Source organism: Narcine bancroftii, chromosome 13 (assembly GCF_036971445.1).
Source record: "Narcine bancroftii isolate sNarBan1 chromosome 13, sNarBan1.hap1, whole genome shotgun sequence".
Taxonomy (NCBI): Eukaryota; Metazoa; Chordata; class Chondrichthyes; order Torpediniformes; family Narcinidae; genus Narcine; species Narcine bancroftii.
The window spans coordinates 75,911,299-75,935,659 of NC_091481.1; the positions used below are offsets into that span (position 1 = coordinate 75,911,299).

General features: G+C 46.4%; 1 protein-coding gene across 3 annotated transcripts in view; it reads left to right on the forward strand.

The window, feature by feature from the left end:
* Positions 1 to 23,403, forward strand: part of LOC138748777 (transcription factor RelB-like) — a 63,598-nt gene extending 40,195 nt beyond the window's left edge. For all 3 annotated transcript variants that reach the window (XM_069909496.1, XM_069909497.1, XM_069909495.1), the window contains 7 exons: positions 1,722 to 1,847; positions 2,997 to 3,101; positions 5,352 to 5,567; positions 9,937 to 10,002; positions 11,329 to 11,388; positions 17,975 to 18,310; positions 19,339 to 23,403. In XM_069909496.1, coding sequence (XP_069765597.1) covers positions 1,722 to 1,847; positions 2,997 to 3,101; positions 5,352 to 5,567; positions 9,937 to 10,002; positions 11,329 to 11,388; positions 17,975 to 18,310; positions 19,339 to 19,355 — 926 coding nt within the window. In that variant the 3' untranslated portion in view covers positions 19,356 to 23,403. The remainder of the gene's footprint in view (positions 1 to 1,721; positions 1,848 to 2,996; positions 3,102 to 5,351; positions 5,568 to 9,936; positions 10,003 to 11,328; positions 11,389 to 17,974; positions 18,311 to 19,338) is intronic.
* The last annotated feature ends 958 nt before the right edge of the window (positions 23,404 to 24,361 follow it).

Genomic DNA, 24,361 nt, shown 5'->3' on the forward strand with positions numbered 1-24,361 from the left:
CCTCTCTTATTGCAAGCTGTGTTCTTTTGATCAGTTGGAAAGATGTTGTCTCACCCACTCATGATCCAATGGTTAATGATTTGATGTCATATTTAACTTTGGAGAAAATTAAATATTCAGCATGTTTTAAATTTAAATTTTTAAAGTCTTTGGGGCTCCCTTTTGAATTATTTGCATAACCTTTAATGGTTAAAGTGGTCTGAGTGGGAAGGTTGAGAATCACTGCTCTAGATCCATTGTTACTGAAATATTTTGCTTGAGAAAAATGGTCATTGGCCCATTTCCTTAAGGAATCCCTTACTAATCACAGAGCACCTATGGTATAGGGAATACTTAATGTGGTATGTGAGTGGAAAGACAAAGGTTGCGAACCACTGGCTTATGGGGAGAGGGCCGAGAGGGGGTGAGTGGGAAAATGGATTGACTCATGATTAAATGGTGGGCATTTCTGCTGCTATATCTTGTGGTCTTAACCTGCCTTTATTCCCAAGCCTTTGAGATCACCAACACTTTTGTACATTTGGAAGGACGTGGAGAGCCCCCCCCCCCTCCCCCTCTTCTTCCAACACCTTCAATAGGGGCATTGCGGTTAGCATAATGCTATTGCAGTGCCAAGCGACCGGGGTTCAAATCCTGTGGTGTCTGTAAGGAGTATGTACGTTCTCCCCTTGTCTGCGTGGATTTCCCCTGGGGGCTCAGGTTTCATCCAAAAACGTACAGGGGCTGTGGTATGATTGGGAGGCACGGGCCCATGGGCTGGAAGGGACAGTTACCATGCTGGATGTCCAACTTTAATTTAAAACATAGCTGACGTTTGATTCTGTGAATGGAGAACACCCTCAGAATGATTCTCTGTCACCAGGGGAGGAGTTTGTGGAGGGAAGGGTAGTTCTACTTGTTTTCTCCACCCACTCTTGGACACTCACTCGAGGCCACCTGGTGCCTGTGTTTGGAAGCTCTGGTGAAATCAGTCCAAGATGGCGGCGCAGCAGCAGCGCACAGTGGCCTCTCTGGACCTGGTGCTACAGTAACTCCCTAAGTAAGGCCCTGCTCAACCTTTGATTGGATGAGGACGGACATTGCAGCGCCCGTCTCCCGGTGTTCCAATCAGGGAATCGCCAAGCAAGAGTAGACCTCCAAGAAGAGGTTGCGAAGTTGGGCAGGCTCGACTGCTGAGGGAACGGGAGCTTCCGTTGCGGCAGCCTCGATGATCGCGGGTCCATGCCTCTGTTGGGAAGATCCGGTCTTTGGCGTCGGCGCCACTTGTTGCCAGTGGTTGAGGAGATGGCGCAGAGTAATCGGAGGAGGCGTTCAGGAGTGCCGGAGTCCTGAAGGATGTGTCGTCCTGGATTGCAATGCCTCGTGGTGTACGGTACCGAGGCTTTGGGCTCAGAGGGATTGTGAACTGTGAGGTGATTTCCTCTCAAGCTGGCAGACTTTTAACATCCAGAGTCCAGCAGGTTCTGGTAAACCTAGCCCAAGATGGCGGCATGGCAATAACCCTCAGCGGCCTCTCTGGACTTGGTTCTGGTGTACTTGTGCATAGTTTTGTTCTGCTTTTATGTAGAACCGTGGTCTTGGAGAACATTGTCTCCTTTTACTGTGGCACTGCTTTGCAGGATGGTTTTACAGGGACAAATAAAAGTACTTGAACTTGAGTTAGTCGAGGGTCGGACTTGGTGGGTTTTTGGGCGCTGACGAAGGTTTTGTTTCGTCCACAGTGGGCGACTCGTTGAACTACTTGGAAGACATCGACATGAATGTGGTCCGCCTCTGCTTCCAGGCCTACCTCCAGGAGCCCCATTTTGCCCTGATGCCGGTTCTATCCGAACCCATTTACGACAAAAGTAAGTCTTCGTGTTTTTTTTTTTTTTTTTTTGAAGCCTCTTCATTTGGAAACAACCCAGTTATGGCCCATTCTGGCTTGCGAGCCTGTGCCGCCCAAGTACACTCCTGTGACCAATTAACCCACTAACCCCATGTGGAATGTGGGAGCACGTAGAAGTCCGTTACAGATGGTGGTGTGGCGGTCCCTGGGTGTCCTGCCCCCAGCCCCTCTCGTGCAGCCCCTACCCTCACCCCTGCCCTCTCAACACCAGTCTGTAACCGACGATGCCGTAACCTTCTTTCACCAACACTCGGTTGCATGACCTTGCTCCCATTTCCACCATCCCTCTGCTGCTCTTCCCTCACTGCTATTTCCCCCCTCCACTGTGGCCCTTCATTCTGTTCACCCACCAACCTTCCTATTGATCTACTAACCCCACTCCCTCTGCTCCCCCACCCCCACTATGCCCCCTTTCACTACCCCTACCATTGCTCTACCCACTCTTTCTGCTTCCTCCCTGATTGTTGTTTACCCCCCTCCCTGTTCCCTCTGCTCCCTCCTTCCCCACTGCGTCCTTTAATTCTGTTCACCACTCCCGATCTCCCCTCTTCTGCTCTCCCCCCATTGATCTTTCCCTCTCCTCCCTCTAATTCTTCTTCCACCCCTTCAGCTCCGCTCCCTCTCCTCCCACCCCTGCTCCTTCTGCTCACCCTACCCCACTGCAGCCCCTCCTCTGACCCCCTACCATTGCTCTGCCTCCCCTTCAACGTCCCTCCAATTGGTCCCTGTTCCCTCTGCTTCCTTTCTCCACTGCGGTGCCTCATTCTGCTCCAACCTCCACTACCCCTCGCCCCTTCCCTCTGCTCCTCCCACCCCCATGCTGACTTTGAGAAGTCCAATGTGTGTTAATCCTGGGTGGATGAGACTGCCCTGGCACTGGGCAATGGAGGACATTGCTTTCGATCCCAGCACGTCTGCTGGGACTAGTGGGGCACCTCGGGCTGTGTATCTGTGGTCTTTGGCCACATCCTCCCCTTGGTCAGTGTATCACACTGGGGTTCCGGGAGGCTTGGGACTTGGGGGAAGAGGGGTTTGTCCGCTGCTGTGCAAGACGTTTCAGCGGATTGAGGACTCCTAACTCATTATCTCCATCTGCTCTTCCTTCTAGAGGCTACCAACACTTCTGAGCTGAGAATCTGCCGTCTGAACAAAGACAGTGGTGTGTGCACAGGCGGGGAGGAGCTGTTCCTGCTGTGTGACAAGGTGCAGAAAGGTACTGGTCCTCCTGTGTCCTTTCCCAAAGCTGTGGTTACACTTGCTGCTTCCAGCGCACCAGTGTCCTCTTGCGAGTGCCTGGAGCTGAGGCCATTCAGCCCAGTGGATCTGTGCTGGCTTCCGGCGGAGCAGTCTCATTTCCCCCCGCCCCTCCCCTCAATCTGGATGGAAGGGTTTATTGTCACTTGTACCGAGATACGGTGGGAGAGCTTTGTTTTACACGCTCTCCAGGCAAATCAACTTCCACAAAGTATGGAATGAACAGCAGAGTATAAACAGAAAATTACAGTTGAACTGTGAAAGACCTCCCATTAGGGAGGTCAATTCAAGGCCAAAACCTGAGAGCATTGCAGTAAAACCCTTGGTATCCGCCACCGATGGGATCGGTAGATGCCAGATATGTGAGTTTTCTGGTTCCTTTCTCACAAACACAACAACCAAAAACAAAACAGTCCCTCCCTCCCTACACCCCCCCCCCCCTTCTATCCATACAGATCCGTTCACCGTCAGAGTTTACATATATTTTAAGTACATAGAGTACAGTTGGGGAAACTAAATTTTTATATATAAAGTAGTTACTTATGTTCCTTTTTATTACTGTATATGGGCCACTATGTAGTCTGGGTCTGGCAGCCAATCCTTTACAAAGGTGTCATATTTACTTTTTTAAGTTAGATGTGATATTTTTTTCCCCATAGGTTTACAGCTATTCATTATCACAGTCCATCGTGCTATAAGTAGAGGGGAGTCAGACTTCCAAGTAATTGCGATGTATTTTTTCGCTTCCACCAGTGCTATTTTTATAAATGAGATTTGATATTTGGCCAATTTGTTCCTTATGTCCATGAAATTACCTAATAGATACAGCACCGGGTCGCCCGTGAAGGCCTCTCCTGTTATCCTGGTTAATTTATCTGCGATTTCTTGCCAAAATGGCCTCCCCTTCATGCATGACCACGTGGCATGTAAGAAAACCTGTCTCAGTCCCACATCTGAAACTTCGGCTCAGGAGCGGAGGACACCGCTTTCGACCACCACCTCGAGCGGACAACTCCTTCCCTTGAGGAACTAGCAATTAGTGGCAATTTCGCCTATTGTTCTGGACCCCCCCCCCCCACCCCGAGAGAGGAAGACCCTTCACTAACCACACCGTCTCTGCCTTGGTTAGAACGGTCGCCTGACCTTTGCTCGGGGAGCCATGTAACCACATCCTCTTTAAAAATGCATCAAGGATCTTTGCGGCCAAGGTGCCATCGCAATACAGGCATGACCATGGCCACTTTGTATGCAACAGAAAGGAGGGTGAAGAGAGAGTGGCTGGAGGGAGGGATAAGTCTTTTAACACATTGGCCGCTCTTCCAGAGAAGCGAGAGTTGGCTCAGACCTTCACACACTCTGTTGATAAGTTCACAACCCTCTGCAGTTTCTTGAGTGGATCAGTTCCCATCCCATGCAGTGAGTTTTTAATAAGCATTGCAGATTGAGACATGGCTTCTGATGGCTTTTCTCTTAAACGCACGTTATGGGATATTTCTTTGGACCTTCTGGTAGAATGGACAGGGCTTGGGGAAAGTCTCCATCCACCTCATCGTTTAAACCAGGTGTTTCCCAATCTGCAGTGATGCTACTGATTATAACAACAAGTGCAGTAAAACCCTGCTATCTGGCACCTATGGGATTGGTAGATTCTGGATAAGCGTGTTTTCTGGTTACTTGAGTCTTGCTCTTACAATGCCTAACTAATACACCTGCATTAAGAATAAGCAGTTTAAAGGACAAAAATACATATTGGGTAGCATGGTTAGCTGTCCGTGAGGAGTTTGTATATTCTCCTCTGGGGGCTCCGGTTTCCAAATGTTCCACTCTTCCAAATGTTCAGGGGTTGTAGGTTAATTGGGTGGCAAGGGCTGAAGGGCCTGTTACCGTGCTGCAAAAAAAAGACTCATCCCACCCAGGCTATGCTCTCTTCACACTCTCGTCCCGTCAGGAGGAAGATTCACAAGAGTGAGATCATACACTCCACAGATTCCAGGACTGTTATCAAGCTCCTGAATGAACCCCAAGATGGTGAAATTGCGCTGCCTTTGCCCTGTGTTTACTGACCTGCTCACAAAATAACATCTTTCACTGTATCACATGAATGAACTGTATGCATACATAACGGGGGCAGGAGGAGGCCAGATCTGCCCCAGGACCTGTCATCTGTTGGGAAGGTTTTGTTTAATTCCGATCTCTTCTACCTCCTCAGAGGACATTGCTGTCGTCTTCTCTGCAAATAACTGGGAGGCCAGGGGAGTCTTTTCCCAAACCGACGTTCACCGACAAATAGCCATCGTCTTCAAGACCCCGCCATACTGTGATATTGACATCCAGCAGCCTGTCTTCGTCCACCTTCAGCTCTTCCGTCCGTCCGATAAGGAATACAGTGACCCCTTCAAGTTCCGCTACTTCCCCAAGGAAATAGGTGAGTCCCTGAAATGGGGTTTAAGCCTTCGCGTGGTCTTTGATCCGGAGATAATGCATTTTGGAAGGTCAGACTTGAAGGCGGAGTATATGGTTAACGATCAGATACTTTACAGAGCAGAGGGACCTTGGGGTCCAAATCCATCGATCTCTCAAGATTGCTATGCAGTTAAGAAGGTCAATCAATCTGGACATGTGAGAAAGTAGAAAATTTTGGGAAGATCTAAACCAAATATTAAATAAAATTACAGAAAACAATATACCAAAGAATCCAGAGATCTTCCTCCTAAGTAACATAAAAAACAAAGAATTTGGAATTGATTTGGAGGATGCACAAAAAAGATTTGTTAAGATAGCTCTAGCCGTAGCAAAAAAATGTATTATGTCAACCTGGAAATCGGAAGATAATTTGAAAATACAACAATGGTATATAGAAATGAATAAATGTATTCCATTAGAAAAAATAACATATAGTTTTGTTTTTTTTTTTGTTTTTTTTTATTATTTTTTTAAATTTTTTATTTTTCACACCATAAATCACATTGGCCATGATATACACTATTTCTTTTTCACACATATACAGTGACTTTTTCTCCCCCCCCACTCCTCCCAAGCCACCCCCCACCCCCCCCTCATCCATTTTAGGTATACAATCGAGGTTGCATTAAGCCAGTCAGACAATGTTGTCATTCAACAAAAATACACCAGAAATTCTACTGAGTCCATTCTTTTCTTTCCTTCTCCTTCCATCAACTTAGGTAATGTTTGTCCCCGGTAGGTTTTCGCTATTGTATTTAATGTAAGGCTCCCATACTTGTTCGAATATTTCAATATTATTTCTTAACCTATATGTTATTTTTTCTAATGGAATCCATTTATTCATTTAAATTTAGTAGTTTCTTCCTTTTAATTTGGTTATGTATTCCATTAATATTTAAAGTCATATAGTTCAGCGTAGCCATTTTATATTTTGTTTATCTTCTCTTTCCGTTTTTCCATCATTACCTTTCCTCCTTTTCCATTTCTGTTTTCTTATTTTCAACTCTTTATAAGACAACATTCCTACAACATCCAACATTTTCCTTATTCTCCTATTTCTATCTTCTTTATCCCCAATCTCCCCTTCCCCTCCTGAGTTGTCCTTTATCCCTTGTCGGACAACCACATCTCCCCTCTCCATTTGGATTTCCGAATCCACTCGCAAGCGTCAACTGATTTTGCAGTGACCGCTATTTCCCCCCACCCAGCCCCCCCCAGAAAAGATTTCACTTTTCATATGTCACAAAGGTCACTCTTTTAATTCCCTCCTTATTCTCTCTATTCCATTACCTTCCCTTATTAATTCTTGTCTATACTATCTATATTTTCCTCTAAGTACAGATACATTCACGTATGCACATTGTCTCTATTCACTCTTATACCTCTTTACCCACTACATATAAATCGTGGTAATTTTTACTCTCATTGCACGTCTTCTTCCCTCAGTCTATTTTGTAATTGTTCTGCAAATTTTCGTGCTTCTTCTGGATCCGAGAATAGTCTGTTTTGTTGTCCTGGAATAAATATTTTCAATACCGCTGGATGCCTTAGTATAAATTTATACCCTTTCTTCCATAAAATCGCCTTTGCTGTATTGAACTCTTTTCTCTTCTTTAGGAGTTCAAAACTTATATCTGGATAAATGAAGATTTTTTGCCCTTTATACTCCAGTGGTTTGTTGCCCTCTCTTACTTTTTCCATTGTCTTCTCCAGTACCTTTTCTCTTGTAGTATATCTTAGGAATTTTACAACAATAGATCTTGGTTTTTGTTGTGGTTGTGGTTTAGAGGCCAATACTCTATGTGCCCTTTCTATTTCCATTTCTTGCTGTAGTTCTGGACATCCTAGGGTCTTAGGGATCCACTCTTTTATAAACTCCCTCATATTCTTGCCTTCTTCATCTTCCTTAAGGCCCACTATCTTTATGTTATTTCTTCTGTTATAATTTTCCATTATATCTATTTTTTGAGCTAGTAGTTCTTGTGTCTCTTTAGTTTTTTTATTAGATTCCTCCAATTTCTTTTTTAAGTCTTCTACCTCCATTTCTGCTGCTACTGCCCGCTCTTCCATCTTGTCCATTTTCTTTCCCATTTCTGTTAAGGTCATCTCCATTTTATTTATTTTCTCTTCTGTGTTGTTTATTCTTTTTCTTAAATCCTTAAATTCCTGTGTTTGCCATTCTTTAAATGACTCCATGTATCCTCTAACAAGAGCAAGTATATCCTTTACCTTGCCTTTCTTTTCTTCTTCTATTTCACCGTACTCTTCCTCTTCTTCTTCCTCTGGGTTGAACATCTGTTGTTTCTTTGCTGCCCTTTCCTCCTCTTCTTTCTTGTTTCCATTGTCTTCTGTGGTCTCTTCTTGCTGCAGGTGTTCTGCAGCTGTCGTTGCCGGCTGTGGAGATCGACTCCCCAGCTGGTCCCCCCTCCCGTCGGTGTGTTTCTTTTCATTCGCATCGCGCATGCGCGAAGTATCGCGCATGCGCGGTTGCGCACTTTTACTCGGCTCTGCGAGCCATTTTTGTAGTCCATTATTTACCGACCTGAGGGAGCGGGTTTCTCTCTCCGCAGCGGGCCTCTTCGGACAGGTAAGGCCTTCACCTTTTTCCTCCTTTGTCTTCTCTTCCTCTCTTCTTACCGTTGCTTTCGATTTTTCTTTTTTTGTCGCCATCTTCTTTCCACCTTTATACTCACTTTTCTGTAACTTTTATTTCTGTGCCTTTGTGTTTTCCTTTGTTTTTCCCGACTTTTCTGGAGAGGGCTGGAGTTCACCGTCCGGCCACTACTCCATCACGTGACTCCCCCAGAAAAAATAACATATAGTTTAAGAAATAATATTGAAATATTTGAACAAATATGGGAGCCTTACATGAAACACAATAGAGAAAACCTACCGGGGACATTCACTACCTAAATTAACGAAAGGAGAAGGAAATGAAAAGAATTGACTCAGTGGAATTTCTTGTTTATTTTTATTGAATGACAACATTGTTTGACTGGTTTAATGTATCTTAGATTTTGTACTTTAAATGGACGGGAGGGGGGAGGTAGGGAGGGTGGGATGGGAGGAGGGAGGGGGGGAGAAAATGGCACTGTATATATTTGAAAAGGAAAAATTATGTATCATGGTTAATGTGGTTTATGGTGTGAAAAATAAAAAATTTAAAAAAAAAAAGGTCAATGATATTCTGAGATTCATTAGTCAGAGGGGTTGAGTTAAGGAGTCATGAGGACATGTTTCAACTCTATAACACTCTGGTGAGACCACTGAGTATTGTGTTCTGTTCTGGTCACCTCATTACAAGACGAATGTGGAAGCTGTGTAGAGGGTGCAGAGGAGATATTGCCGGGATTGGAGAATACGCCTCATGAGGCAAGATTATCAGAACTGGGACTTTTCTCCTTGGAGCGTAGAAGGATGAAAGGTGTCATAATAGAGATCTACAAGATTCTGAGAGGCATAGATAGGGTAGACAACCAGCGCCTTTTTTCCCAGGGTGGGAGTAGAAAGCACCTGAGGGCATCTGTACAAAGTGAAGGGAGAAAAGTTTCAGGGAGACATCAGGGGTAAGTCCCCCCCCCCCACCCCCACCACGCAGAGAGCTGTGGGTCCCTGGAGTGCATTGCCAGGGATGGTAGTGGAGGCTGGAACATTAAAGAGGCCCTTAGACAGGTACATGGATGAAATTAAAATAGAGGGTTGCAGAGTAGGGAGGGTTTAGTTATTTTGTTGTAGGTACGTAGGGGTCTCCACAACATAGTGGGCCAAAGGACCTATAATGTTGTACATGTACTCGCAGGGCAGCCCACTGGTTGTCACAGTAACTGAGAGTTCCACGAGGCTCGTTTGGTTCACTGTTAGTCTTGAACAGGCCGGTGTGCAGAGGGCAACTAAGGATGTGTTTAGCAGGTCAGCCAGCATCTGTGGAGAAAGAAACTGTTAACGTTTTGGGGGTCCAGGACCCCCACATTGAAACTGGAGAATGAGAAAGCCAGGATGGTTTTAACTTTCAGAGAGGGGAAGGGGTGGAAGAGTGCAGACCAGATTACAATCCAGTGGTTCGAGGAAAATATAACATTAATAGAGATCTGCAATCACAATTGTCCTGGATGCTGGCCAGGCCAGCATTTATTACTCATCCCCCACAGTGCGGGTGAACCAGCCCCTTAAAGCCCTCTGGTAAAGGTGCTCCCAGCGTCACTGGGGAAGGAGTTCCAGTCTCTGAAGGACGGGATTTGTCTCTGGGTTGCTGGAGAATGGGATTGTGATTGGTGAGCGAATGTACTCTGTGTGATTAGCTGATTCCTGACAGTTTTTACTTTCCGTGACAGATTATTATGGCATTCATCGCAAGTGGAAAAAGAGGGTCAAGTTCCCACCAATCAGCACGTTCATGGGTGAGTTAACAAACTGAAATCACACCTAGTGACAACATAACTGGCTGCATCAGTAACTCGGCAGACATTGAGTTGATGGGGGGGGGGGGGGGGCGGTCCCAATTTAATATTGAGGCTGGACTATGTAAGGAGATGTTCATAAAGGGGAAAGTTCTGGGTGTTCCCTGTAAGAATCGAGCAAATAACACCCAGTGATTGAAATGACTTTCGTCCATTGCCTGTACTTTTTTCTGCTCTTACTCAGAGTTGATGCTGTATTTTTCGTGCGAGGTCCCATTTCCCCAGCTTAACTAGGCAGTATTTAGTTTCCAACCAGAAGACCCAGGAGCAGAAATAAGCTATTCAGCCCATCCTTGCCATATAATCATGAACTGATCCATCTTGAGGGAGGCCATGGGCGAAAGCTGGAACCCGAGGCAGCCAGGACAGTGCGATCATCTGATTCTGCAGCACTGAAACCATCTGATCATCAACACAGGCGCACCCCAAGGATGCGTGCTTAGCCCACTGCTCTACTCGTTAAGACACCCATGACTGTGTGGCCGGGCGCAATCCCAATGCCATCTACGAGTTTGCCGACGACTCCACGGTTGTCAGCAGATTCACAAATGGCAATGAGGAAGCGAACAGGAGGGAGATAGATCAGCTCGTTGAGTGGTGTCACACCAACAACTTCACGCTCAATGTCAGCAAATCCAAGGAAATGATTGTGGACTTCAGGAGGAAGCCAGGGGAACACGACCCAGTCCTCATTGAGGGGTCAGTAGTGGAGAGGGTCAAGAACTTCAAATTTCTGGGTGTCAAGATCTCTGAGAATCCTATTTGGAACCTTCTTGTTGATGCAATCACGAAGAAGGCTCGCCAGCGGCTACACTTTGTGAGATGTCTGAGGAGATTCGGATTGTCACAGACTCTTGTGAACTTCCACATGTGGACTGTGGAGAGCAGTCTGGCAGGTGGCATCACTGCCTGGTATTGAAGTACTAACTCTCAGGGCAAGAAAAAACTCGAGAGGGTTGTGAAGGCGGTGTCTTTAAAAAAAGCAGCTTCTATCCTCAAAGACCCCCACCACCCAGGCTGTGCCCCCTTCACTCCGCTACCATTGGGGAAAAGGTCCGGGAGCTGAAGGCGAGCACTCAGCGGCACAAGGACGGCTTCTTCCCCAACACATTCCTGAATGATCAATGAACCAAAGACACTGCCTCACTTTTCGTGCCGATTATTTTTATTTTTCAGAATAAAGTTGTAAGATGCTTGTGCTGCCGCAAAACACTGAATTTCATGACTAGTTCATGACGATAAATTCTGATTGTTTTTAATCAACAGGAGCTAATGCATCTGTGCCAGAAGCAGCCACGCTACCGAAAAATTCCATCAAGTACAGAGGTAACTTTTAAATTCAGTGATGCTGTGGGGAGTGGGATCCGGTTAAATGGACAGTAGATGTGGGAGCACCAAGCTCCCGAGGCTGGACCTGGGAGCCAAAAGCAACTCTTAGAGAAACTCCGGCCGGTTGGACAGCATCCGTGGAGGTTGAGGCGTGACCAGGCCCCATGTCCAGGTCCGGGTTCAAGTCCAGGCCCCATGTCAGGATCTGAAACCTTGACTGTCACTGCCTCAGCGGATGCTGCCTGACCTGCTGAGATCCCCCAGGATTGGCGCAGTGCAGGCCCTTCGGCCCACAGGGTCGTTCTGACCTTTATATACGTTTTAAATTTAAAAAAACAAAATCCTCCCTGCCTCATTTCATCCATCCTGAGAGTCTCTTAAATGCCCCCTCTTGTTCCAGCCTCCACCACCACCCCTGACGAGGCATTCCAGGCACCCACAATATATAATTTAAAAAAACTTACCCCTGATGTCTCCCTTAAACTTTCCGCCCTTCACTTTGTACAGAAGTCCTCTGGTCTTTGCTGCACCCACTTTGGGAAATGCTGCCCACCCTATCTATGCCTCTCATAATCTTGTAGACCTCTATGAACCCACCTCTCGCCCTTTTTCACTCCAAAGCTCTGCTAACCTTGCCTCAACGATAACGTTGTGTCCTGTGGTGATGTCCTGCCATCTCTGCGTTGCCTGAAGAATTTATGAGCCTGTTTTTCCTATCCTTGCTGAACCTCTGACCTCTCATAATAACCTGTTCATCGTTCTATTATCCCAGCCGTCTCCCCACCGACCGTCCGAGTAACACGGCCTTTACTAACCCGGACCTGGGTTTGGCCTAATTTCTCAGGAAAGCACTTTGCGGTACATTTTCCCCGCCCTGCCAACCCGACTGACCAATATTATGACACTTTGTGTGACACTTGTGAGATTATGCAGTTGTTTAATTTTTCTTTTTGACCAAATCCGGTCATTTTGTTTGTGTTATGTGGTCAATAATTCTTAAAATGTATATCGAAGGTTGAAAATACGGTTAACCACAACACTATTATAGCACTACCGGCCCGGGGTCAAATCTAGCTCTGTCTGTCAGGGGTTGATAACAATGGAATTTGTTAAGAACATCAGCTGGGATGTGAACGGGGTGAAGCGCCAGTGGTTGTTGGGTACCACGGGTTTCTTCTATCAAGATCCTCATTGGTGCTCATCGTCCTGGGAGTGTCCCGCACTGTGCTCGCTGACATTGCCCTCCTTGTGATACGTGGGTCGTTGAACTGCTATAACAACTGCATGCAGGGTGCAGGCGATGGGTTCGGATAGCTCTGGACACGTGAATCTGGATGATACGGGCCCCTTGTGGGGCTCCCAAATGGTCTGGTTCTCAGGTCATTAACACTAGGCAGTGTCGTTTGGGGGGGAGCGCTTGCGCTTTTGTGCCATCTCCTCCAAAAATAAATGTAAATAGCAAAGATAAAGATGTATAACTTTGGTTATGTACCTTTATCTTTTATAATAAATGTTAAATTTAGACATACAGCACGGTTACAGGCCATTTCAGCCCACGAGTCCGTGCCACCCAATTTACACGCCATTAACCTACACCCCCGATATGTTTCGTACAATGGGAGAATGTACAAACCCCTTACAAACAGCGCAGGATTTGAACCGATTGCTGGTGCTGTAATAAAGTGCACCGTTTCACTTCAATTACAGTGCCCGCAACCATTTGTGTTTCACTGCTGTCTATAAGGAATTCTCCCTGTGTCTGGGTGAGGCTTCCCCTGGGTGTTTAGGTTTTCTCCCACCCTTCAAAACGTTTGGTTAATTGGGTGGGTACGGGCTCATGGGCCGGATGGGCTTGTTACTATCTGAATGTTTAAATTTTAAAATCATCTGAGCTGAGAGAAGACACTCTAACAATTTGGCTTACTGGCTGTTCCATCAGGAACCTTTGGAGTGGAGGTAGAGTGGTAGCGGGCTCGGTTGTGCTGTTACATGGAGGATTATCACAGCTGAGGATCATGCAGGTTGATGGGACAGTTAAGAACACCTATGATATGCTGGGCTTCGTTTTTTTTTATTGGGGGATTGAGTTCAGGAGTCATGAGATCATGTTGCAACTCTACAAATCGCTGGCGAGACCACACTCAGAATATTGTGTTCAGTTCTGCTCACGTCCTTACTGGAACGATGTGGAAACTTTGGAGTGGGTGCAGAGGAGATTTGCCAGGGTGTTGCCTGATTTGGGGGAGACATCAGGGGTAAGTGTTTTACACAGAGAGCAGGGATTGCCTTGCCAGGGGTGGTGGAGACTGGAACTTTCGGGGCATTGAAGAGGGGCACGTGAATGAAATTAAAACTGAGGGTTATGAGATAGGGAGGGTGTTGTTTTGATTTTGATAAGTATATATAGGTTGGCATAACATAGGCCAAATGGCCTGTACTGTGCTGTAATGCTCTGTTCTTTCCCACCCTTCCTGCCTTTGGGGGCAATTAGGGATGGACAATAAATGCTGGTGTTGCCAGCAAGATCCTCGTCTTGAGATCAAATACTGTAGTCTTTGAAATGTACATAAGCTGCAACTAAAGTGAATGAGAAATCTATTCAGACATCAACGTCCTCCTTTAATTCCTTGTTTTTCCTGGTCTGGGGTTCTCCCTGTCCCAACTTCCCCAGTTCGATCACTAAACAGTACTTCCTATTATAAATCCACAAGTTGATAGTGGTTTGATAGTCTGTGCACTGCACCTGTATTTTTAAAGCCATAAAGTTTATTGACAAAACTATTAGAATGATGTTTCACATTAAAAACATGAGAACTAGGAGCAGGAGTCGGCCATTTGGTCCGTCAAGCCTGCTCCGCCATTCAATGAGATCGTGGCTGATCTGACGATTAGGTCATCTCCACTGATCTGCCTTTTCCCCATATCCCTTAATTCTGTAAAAATTTATCCAACCTTATCTTAAATATATCTACTGAGGTTGCCTCCACTGCTTCACCACCCTCTGGGAGACAGGGGAAGGGAGTCACGTAGAATTGGGAGATGGGGCTGAATCAGGGGATGGTGGGGCGGGGGAGGGGGGGAGTCGGGAGACTGGAAAATCAAGAGATCCAAGATCTTTTTATCAACCAAATTTGGCCTCTTTTGAACAATTATCTCCTAAATTTAAAATAACTAAACATTTTTTTAGATATTTACAGATTAGGAACTTTTAAAATTCCTTAGTATTAAAACTCCTTCAAGGTTTGGAATTAAAGATGATAGAAAAGATTTATAATCTTAAACCAAATACTAAATGATTGTTATCAGTTCTCTGAGTTATTATTGACGTCTAGTGATGATTCCCTGGACAAGACTAGGAACAAGATTTTCAACAAGAATTTTCTGATTCTATCTTGAAATTCGTTAATTCATCTTCTCTATGTGCCCGACATTCATTATTACTTATTTAAAGTATTACATCGAGCATACTTATTGGCTAAATTTTATTCTAATTTCTCGTCAAAGTGAGATAAATGTAAGACTGAAGAAGGTTCATGATCTCATATGTATTGGTCGTGTTCCTCACTTTCCAGTTACTGGGAAAGTATCTTCCATCCCTTGTCTTTAGTTCTTAATGTTAATTTGGCCCTTAATCCTTTCTTGCCCTATTTGGAGTAAGTAAGTCATCTGATTTAAATTGGTCTGGGCTACAATCCCATGTCGTTGCCTTTGCTCCTGTTACTGCCAGAAGAGCTAGATCTGTGCGATGGAAGGATGCTGTCCCTCCGACTCACACTCAGTGGTTCTCTGATGTGATGGTATGTTTGACGCTGAAAAAAAATTAGATGCTCTATTAATGTCATGAACCTTAATTTTCTAAATTTCTGGGGTCCTCTCCTTAATTATTTTCAGAATTTATAAGATTATTGGATCCCATTTTACAGTTTGCTTGTCCTTTCAGACATTAATAGAACACGTTTGTTCAATCATGTCTTCACAAGGGAAGGCACCCACACCCCTGCACGATGAGGGAGACAGGGATAGGAGCAACTGAGGGGTAGGATGGGAGTGTAGCCAGAGACAGGTTGAGGCGGGGGGTCAGTGAGGTGGGAGCTTGGGAGGGGGGGGTGTGGGAAATTGAGGTGGGATGGGTTTGTGGGGGAGCCGGGGGGGGAGGGGGAGAGGAGAGAATTGGGAGATGGGGAAACAGGAGACGGGGTCAGGGGGAATCGGGAGATGTGAAATTATGGGATGGGAGTGCAGAGATGGGGTGGGGGGGGGAAATGGGAGACCCGGGGAGAGTGGTGGGTTGGGTATGCAGCCAGAGATGGAAGGTGGATGGGGGAAACCAGGAGATTGGGGAGGGGGTAGAATACAGCCAGGCAGGATTTCAAGGTTGGCATTTACATAGAACAGTTCAGCGAGGGGGCCTTTGACCCACGCATCCACGTCGAACATGTTGCCCACATCTCACTAACACTCCCCTTGCCTGGAATGCTGGCTTCCTGGGGTTGCTCTGAGCTGGCTGGCCCTGATAGATAGCAATTTGGCGAGGAGGTGAAATCGGTGGGGTTCAGGAGCTCGCTGCCTGGCGTGGTCTGAAACCCCCCCCCCCCCCCGGCGCAACTGAAGAAGAGCTGGGAAGCAGGACCAGTCGGTCATGCTCAACTTAGACCAGCGGTTCGACTGCCCAAGTGGCCTCCTCCCTTTGCGAGAAGAATCACTGGTTGACAGAATCCTTAGATTTCCAGGCCCCTGTTGAGCAGATAACCACGTCAACTGTGACCTACCCCCCATGTAGCCCAGACACTGATCAGGGAAATGGACACAGCCCTTCTGATCAGGCTGGTCTTTCAACACTGACTGGAGCTTGCCAATTTTTAAATGTCCAGTCAGTCCCACTCCTCTAGTTTCTTGCCAAGCCCCATCTTCTCCCTTTTATTCACTTTCATGCTGTGGTTCAAGCCAGTTCTGACTCGCCAGTCAGCGAGGTTTGTTCATTCTCCCTCTCCTCCCCTGGTTTCACCTTTCTCCTGTCATCTCAATGCCAATGGTTTTTAAAAAAAAAAAATAATTTTATTTATAGCATGGTAGAAACCGATTTGGCCATTTAAACCCAGTTACCTCCAAATTAACCTCCAACCCTGTGGGTGGGTGGGGAGGGAGTCCTGGAGTGTTTCAGAAAACTACCTTGACCGAATTCTGCCCTATCCAGGATCTGAGCGCCAGGGTAGTTGAAATGTGGCCTTTTTTTTTAACCACCCTGTTATTCTTGCAGTTTTGAAGGGTCGGAGGAAAACCTAAGCAGACACGGGCTGCCGCAAAAACCGAGCGTGACTTGTTCACGGCAGTGCACTTCTGATTCTCCTTGCCATCAGCGCCGGATATGAACCCAGTTGCCGGCGCAGTATTGGTGTTGGCCAACCGTTACACCAGCTGTGTCACCCCCAACACGGTCTTCCTTCCAAACGAAGAGCCGGAAGGGTTCGTGTTCACCTTGTCCCTGCTGCCAACTCGCGCCAATGTCTGGCCCTATCACCACAGGAAGTGGCCTCTTTATCTGCCTTATCAAAAGGCTGATCAAACCGAGACATTAGTGTTCAGACAGCGATGTCGGAAAAATCCAACATAAATGAACACAATTACTCACCTTGTGGTCGTTAACACTGCACCCCTTAACTTCCTATGCGTGTTAGCCCCGGTGCTTTTATGTGGCCTGTGTCATCAGCCGGATATCAGGTTCATGAGATGATTTTTTTTTTTTTGCGGGCGATTTAGACTGCAGGCTTCCCCCAAAAAGTAGGAGGAGTCCTGCAAGACAAATCGCGGTGCAAAAATTGACTAAAAATTCCCGCGCTTTCCTTTTTAGATGGCTCGTGTGGCGGCAAATTTAGTTGATTGTGCCATTACAGGCCTGCGGTCTAAAAACCATAATTATCTCTCTCTCCATTTGACCAGCCAAGTATTTTCTGGGTTTTTTTTAATTTCATATTTCCAGCCCCTGCTATTTAGATTTTTTTTTTCGATCAAAACCCCACTTGTTTTCTGAACAATCTTCCCCTGATCAAATGAGGAGTGTTCTGTGGATTCCAAAATTCCACGCACTTGAAATAATGTCATTTACGAAATTGCTGAAATGTTTTTAGATTTTTTTTAAAAAAGCGGCAAGGTTAGCACGACACTGGTGCAAGCGCTAGAGACCCAGGATTGAATGCGGCACTGTAAGGAGTTTGTACGTTCTCCCCGTGTTACCTCCCACCTTTCAAAACGTACCAGGGGGTTGTAGGTCAATCGAGGGTAATTTGGCGGCACAAGCTCGTGGGCTGGAAGGGTCTGTAACTGTGCTGTCTTATTTATTTATATATGTGTGTGTATGTGTATATGTGTATGAATGTATGAACACTCCTCATCCACGTGTGTGTGTGTGTGTGGAATAATGGTTCAGATCATGATGGAATGGTGCAGCAAACTCGACAGGCCAAATGGCCTCTTTCTGCTCCTACATGTCTTGGACGTGTTATACAAATGTTGGATAACAGAGTCCACCATTAGTAAGGGATTCTCTGAAAATGTTTTAATGCAAAGTTCTCTCTTAATTTCACAGCAGAGGAAGATGACTTTTCCCAAATACGCAAATCCTGGTATCTTAACCCAGGGTTCCCTCCCTTCTGCCTCGACATTACTGGAGCAGATGCATCCAATGACTTGTACGGCACGGGCTGCAAGAAGGAGGAGCCATTGAACTGGAGCCAAGTGGAAGAGGTGCAGCCCCGAGGGGATGAGATCTTCCATTCCCCCTTTGGCACTTCCAGAATGCAAGACGACCTGGGTATTGAGACCCCCGCTGACCCCGTTTATCCCAACGCCTATGGCTTCGAGGAGTATTCCAACATGGATGATGCACTGCCTAGCGTCCTGGCCAGCAGCATAACCATGCCAGGTGATCAAGCAGGAACTAAAGGCTGAGACCTTGTGGATGAATGGATCACTGGGTGGGGACAGAGCTAGAGGGTGCATAGTGGAGGGGGGGGGTGCACAAGGGAGGCTTCATCTGCTCCTGGGTGTCTGTCCTCCTCCTATTTGCCATCTCCAATAATCTGAATCTGCTCCCAATGGCCGGTGACCCCCTCAGAGTGAGGAGGTCAATTGTTGGCCTAACTCGCCCTTGACTTTGTATACAAGAAATTGGGGAGGTTTTCATTTCCAATTTATCTTCTCTGACCATCCTTGTGCAGGAGTATGAACTCTAACTCAAGGAAAGTTTAGGGGAGACATCAGGATACATTTTTACCAAGTTGTGGGTGCCTGCAATGCGTTGACAAGGATGGTGGTGGAGGCTGGAACAATAGGAGCATTTAAGAGACTCTTAGACAGGCACATGAATGGTAGAGGTAGGGAGGGTATCAGTTTTTTTGGTATATATAGGTCAGCATAACCTCGTGACCACCTATATATACCAACGTACTGTGCTCTAATATTCTAAATAAACACCGAACAAGCTAAGCAAAGAGAGAGAAAAAGATTTGACTGCAATCGTAATGTCCTGTTGGTCTCCAGCCACACATTCTCCAGGCCAGAGCTCCAAGGATGTGGTTTGAAAATTATCGTGGCCCCAGAGTTGTCAACGGAGGTTCCGTCGGTTAGGAGAACTGACCTGGGAGTGGTGGGAATATGATCCGGGGGCTTCCTCTACCATCCCTTCCCCAAACGTTTTTCTGAGATCCCCCTTGCAGAAGAATACTCAACAGCTTGGGGAGTATTTATTAGGTTTACAGTCTGTATGCGGAGCCCTCCGAAGCTCATCTTGTTCAGGCCTAAAGTAGGCTTCACTCCTGAGTCGGGATCTATGCTAGAAATTTCTTGTTTTCACTTAAGAATGTAATTTTTCTAACTTTTTGAAAGTTTGTTTTTAATTCTAAAGAATTTAAAAGTTGATAATTTCAACCTGTTGTGTTTTTTTTAATTTAGACACTTCAGCACGGTAACAGGCCCATCAGGCCCACAAGCCCGTGCCGTCCAATTTACTCCTAATTGACCTACAACATCAATACATTTTTGAAGGGTGGGAGGAAACAGGAGCCCCCCGGAGGACGCCCACGCAGACACGGGGAGAGCGTACAAACTCCTCACAGACAGCGCCAGATCCGAACCCTGGGTCGCTGGCGCTGTAACGGCATTGCGCTAACTGCTACACTAACCGAGCCACCCAGGTTGTATTGTCCTGGAATGTTTGCATGCATGAGGGCCGACGAGCAGGTTACGATGGGACAGCGTGTCCTGGTGTCGTGCTGTGTTCCTGCTTCTCGCTGTTTGCCATGCATCTGGGTCACGTTCCAGACCATCAACCTCCTCGTTCTTCCAACTGAATTATGAAGTCTTGGCCTGAATTCTAAGAAGATCCTTGTGGCCTTCAAGTTTCCAAATTCTTCCTCCCTCCCACCCCCACCCTCAGCCACATTACTCTCTAGATCAGCCATTCTCAACCTTTTTCATCCTTGGAACGGCCCCCTTCCCTGTGAATGAAAGTCAGTAGATGCTGTGATTGTAGTAAAAATACCAAAATGCTGGAGGAACTCGGCCAGCCTTTCCAGCGTCCATAGGAGACAAAGAGCTATTGCTGCCAATTCCCTTCTTTAGGGAATCTCAGAATTCAAACAATTTATTTTTAATAAAAAAGGAATCCAGACCAACAAAAGGTGTTGGATATGATAAGTGGCAAGGACAGAATTTATCATCTTCATGCGAAAGGAGATGGAATGGAGAGGCGGGGGGGGGGGGGTGTTGGTGGGGTTGGAAGCAGGTGGGTAGTGGCAGAGAAGTCAGCGTTAATATCATTGGGTTGTAGTGTGCCCAGACGCAAGATGAAGTTCCTCCAATTTGCGGGTGGTCCCAGTCTGGCCAGGCACAAGACCATAGACAGACACGTCAGCAAGGGAATGGGTTGGAGAATTGAAATTAGCCACCCATTTGATGGGCAGCGGGAGGGGGCGGGTGAGAGGATGGAAGTCACATTGAGTACAGGAGGAGTGAACCACAGAACATTACAGCACAGAATCAGGCCCTCCGGCCCTTCTCGTCTGTGGTTATTCTGCCTAGTCCCTCCGACCCAATCTGCAGCCCTCCATACCCCTCCCATCCATGCACCTGTCCAAATTTTTATTAAATGTGAAAATTGAGCCCGCATTCACCACTTCAGCTGGCAGCTCGTTCCACCCTAAACTTTTCCCCTTTCTTCCTTAACCCACATTCTCTGGTGAGTATCTCATCTACCCTCAGTGGAAAAAGGCCTGCTTGCATTTACTTGTATCATGTCCCATCATAATTTTGTATACCCCTATTTCCCCCCCCCCCCTTCTAATACACTCCAGGGAATAAAGTCCTAACTATCCAACTTTTCCCTATAACATCCCAGTAAATATCCTACATTTTTAAAAATCTTATTTTTGATATGTTTTCTGTAGTTAGATGACCAAAACTGGACACAATGCCTTGTACAGTAACATCCCAACTCCTCTACTCAGTAATTTTGATTTATGAAGGCCAGCGTGCCAAAAGCCCTCTTTACAATCCTATTTACCCATAATGCCACTTTCATGGAATTGTGTTTTTATAATATTCCCAGCTCCCCCTGTTCTACTGCTCTCCTCAGTTCCATACCATTCACCGTGTATGTCCTACCTTGGTTTGCCCTTCCCAAATGCAACACCTCGCCCTTGTCGGCATTAAATTCCATCGGCCATTTCTCAGCCCATTTTTCCAACTGGTCCTGATCCCTCTGCAAGCTGTGAAAGCCTTCCTCGCTGTCCACAATGCCTCTGCGCTCTATGTCAGCTGCAGACCAATTCACCACATGATCATCCAGGTCACTGATAGAGATGACAAACAACAATGGTCCCAGCACCGATCCCTGAGGCCCACCACTCGTCACAGGCCTCCAGTCTGAGAAGCAATCATCCACCACCACTCTAATGTTTAAAATATTTATGTTAAGTGAGACGGAAAGAAAATCAGGCTTTTACTTAAATGTGCCCCCCTTCCCCCCCCCCACCAGTTCTTGATAACTCTACAGATTTGAGTTGTAAAGGGCTGCAGAGGGAGCGAGATGCTATGATGGTCGTCATCTCCAGCTTCTGCTCTCCTGTCCCATAGAATCGTCAAACATCACAGCACAGAAACAGCCCCTTCGGTCCTTCTAGTCTGTGCTCAACCATTTTTCTGCCTCGTCCCACTGACCTGCACCCAGACCGTACCCCTCCCATCCACATACCTGTCCAAATTCTTCTTGAATGTGAAAGTTGAGCCCACATTCACCACTTTGGCTGACAGCTCGTTCCACCACTCCCACCACTCTCTGTGTGAAGTTCCCCCTAAATTTTTTCCCCTTTCACTCTTAACTCATGTCCTCTAGTTGGCATCTCACCTCCCCTCGGTGGAAAAAGCTGACCTACATTTACTCTGTCTGTCCCCCTCATAATTTTAAATATCAAATCTCCCCTCGTTCTTCTACGCTCCAGGAAATACAATCATAACCTGTATCTCTGAAGCTTCGTTCCTCAGGTCGTCCCTGGTGACCATTCTTCCCACCCAGCTTCAGCTGGTGAACGGCAGACCTGATACTGCTTACTGTGTCGGCATTCTGGGGAGGTGGTGAACTGAAACGGGTGGTAATGTTGTTGGAGTTTCAGAATAAACAGCCCCTCCTTGATCTCCGGGACCCAACAAAAAATAAACTGTTGCGCTTCTTCCTGGAACACAGGACCAAGATCAGGCACCTCCAGGTTCAAGGATAGTTTGTTTCACTATTATAACGTAGAAATTTACAACACAGTACAGACCCTTTGGCCCCCAGTGCTGTGCCAAGCTAATAAATCTGCTCTAAGAACTTCCTAGAATTTCCTGACTGCATAACCCTCCATTTTACCAGTTCCATGCACCTCTCTTAAAAATAGCCTGTTTTCAGTCTCATGAATGATTCTCACTATATTAAAATTGTTGCCTTTGCTCCATTCTATCCGATCTCTCTCTCTCTCTCTCACATTGTACTATGTGTGGGATATCTAACTTCACTGCTCGCTAGGCCAACTTTCTCCCAACATCTTGGTGCAAGTGGCAATTATTTTGCTATTTAGACAGACAGCACAGTGACAGGTCATTTCGGCCCATGTTGCCCTATTGACCTACAACCCCCTCCCCCGCCCCGGTACATTTTGAAGGGTGGGAGGAAACTGGAGCCCGCAGAGAGAATGGACAAACACGGGGAGAATGGACAAACTCCTTACAGACAGCACCAGATTCGACTGTGGGATGTTAGCGCTGTAATAGCATTGCACTAACCGTGCCTCCCAGATTATATTGTTCCGGAACATTTGTGTACACAAGGCTTTATTGTCTGATGAGCAGGTTGCAATGAGGCAGCTGTGTCCCAGGTGCTCTGCCCATGGTTCCAGAAGTGCAAAACCCACCTGCTTCTCACCATTTGCCTCTGGGTCATGTTCCTGACTGTCAATCTCCAAGTCGGGGAAGCTCGTTCTGCTTTGATCTGTTCTCATTCTAATCTGCCGATTATCGCCAGTGTTAATCCCTCTACCACTGGCAGCCGCCTGGGCTCTGAGCTCGGGAACCCCACCTCCAAATGTTAGCCCTTCCCTTCCCTTCCCTTGAGACTGGACCACCTTCTCTATCTGTCCCCTTGTATGACCTGGGTGTCAAGTATTCAACAGCACTTCAATGGGGGTTAAAGGGTACTAACTGGTGGAGGTAACCGAGTGAATAGTATTCCTCCATTGGTAGGGGGTGGTGGGGGGGGGGGGTTACAATTTGGAGGTGCTGTAAATAACGTAACTGTAGCAGATTTGGCAGCAAGCCCCAATTATGAAGACATTCTTTGTAAATAATGTATGTACTGTAAATAATTAACTTAAGTACGGGTTTGTAACGGTAGGAGGCAAGTAGATGCCCACACAATTTCTTTTTTTGGCACCTTGCAACAGAATGTGAACATTTACAAACAAAATAAATGAATAATTCTTTACATGTGAAGATGTATCGTGTCTCATTTCCAGTGGGAGGCCATTTGGCCCAGAGTCCATGTTGGATCACAGTACATTCTCATTCCTGCACTGACTTTTCTCTGCTACCCATTCTTCCCACATTCCCCTCTGATTTTTTTTTTTACCCCTCACTCACACGCTGGAGGCGATTTGCTGGAATTGAAAGGGACAGACACGGGCACTAGAATCTGAGGCAAAATTCAAACTGCCGGAGGAATACAGTGGGTCAAGCAGCATCGGTGGGGGAAGGAATTGAGGATGTTTTGCATTGAGACCCAGCTTCAGGCTGGTGGGAGGAACTTGACCTTCTGGGGTGGGGGGAGGGGGCGGTGGAGAGAACCTACATGGTCACAGGGAGAATATGCCAACTCCACACAGACAGCACCTGAGCTCAGGAATGAGCCTGGGTGTCTGCCATGGTGCGGCGACCGTGTACTTTCACAGTATAGTTTGTGTGAGTGGGATAGGTGTTGAGAGCTGGGGGGTGATGGCAGCTTGTAAATAAAATGCACTTTCTCAAACACAAATGATTATTGTCATATACACAAGTACAATTTGCCAAATCCTTGCTGCAGCCACACGGCTCCACGAGATTGTTAACACGGACCTTTGGTTATTTGAAAGCAAACACGAATACAGCTGCACAACTTTTAACCACTTTGTAAAGCACAAGAACTCTGTTACAGCAAGAAGCATTCCCACGAGCAGTTTCACTGTCCAGAGAGCCTCCCCTTGGCTGACAAATCATGTATATTTATATCTTCAGACCCCTAGGGTTTTAGAAAATTTGAACATATAAGCTCATGATCCTTAGAATTCTCTTAGGATTCGTTAATCAGGGTTGTGTTCCTTACCCAATGTTGAATAGTCCCTTACTTGTGGCCACTGGAATTGCAGTGGACACGATGAAATAACCAAACAAGGTATTTTTCGAGAGAATC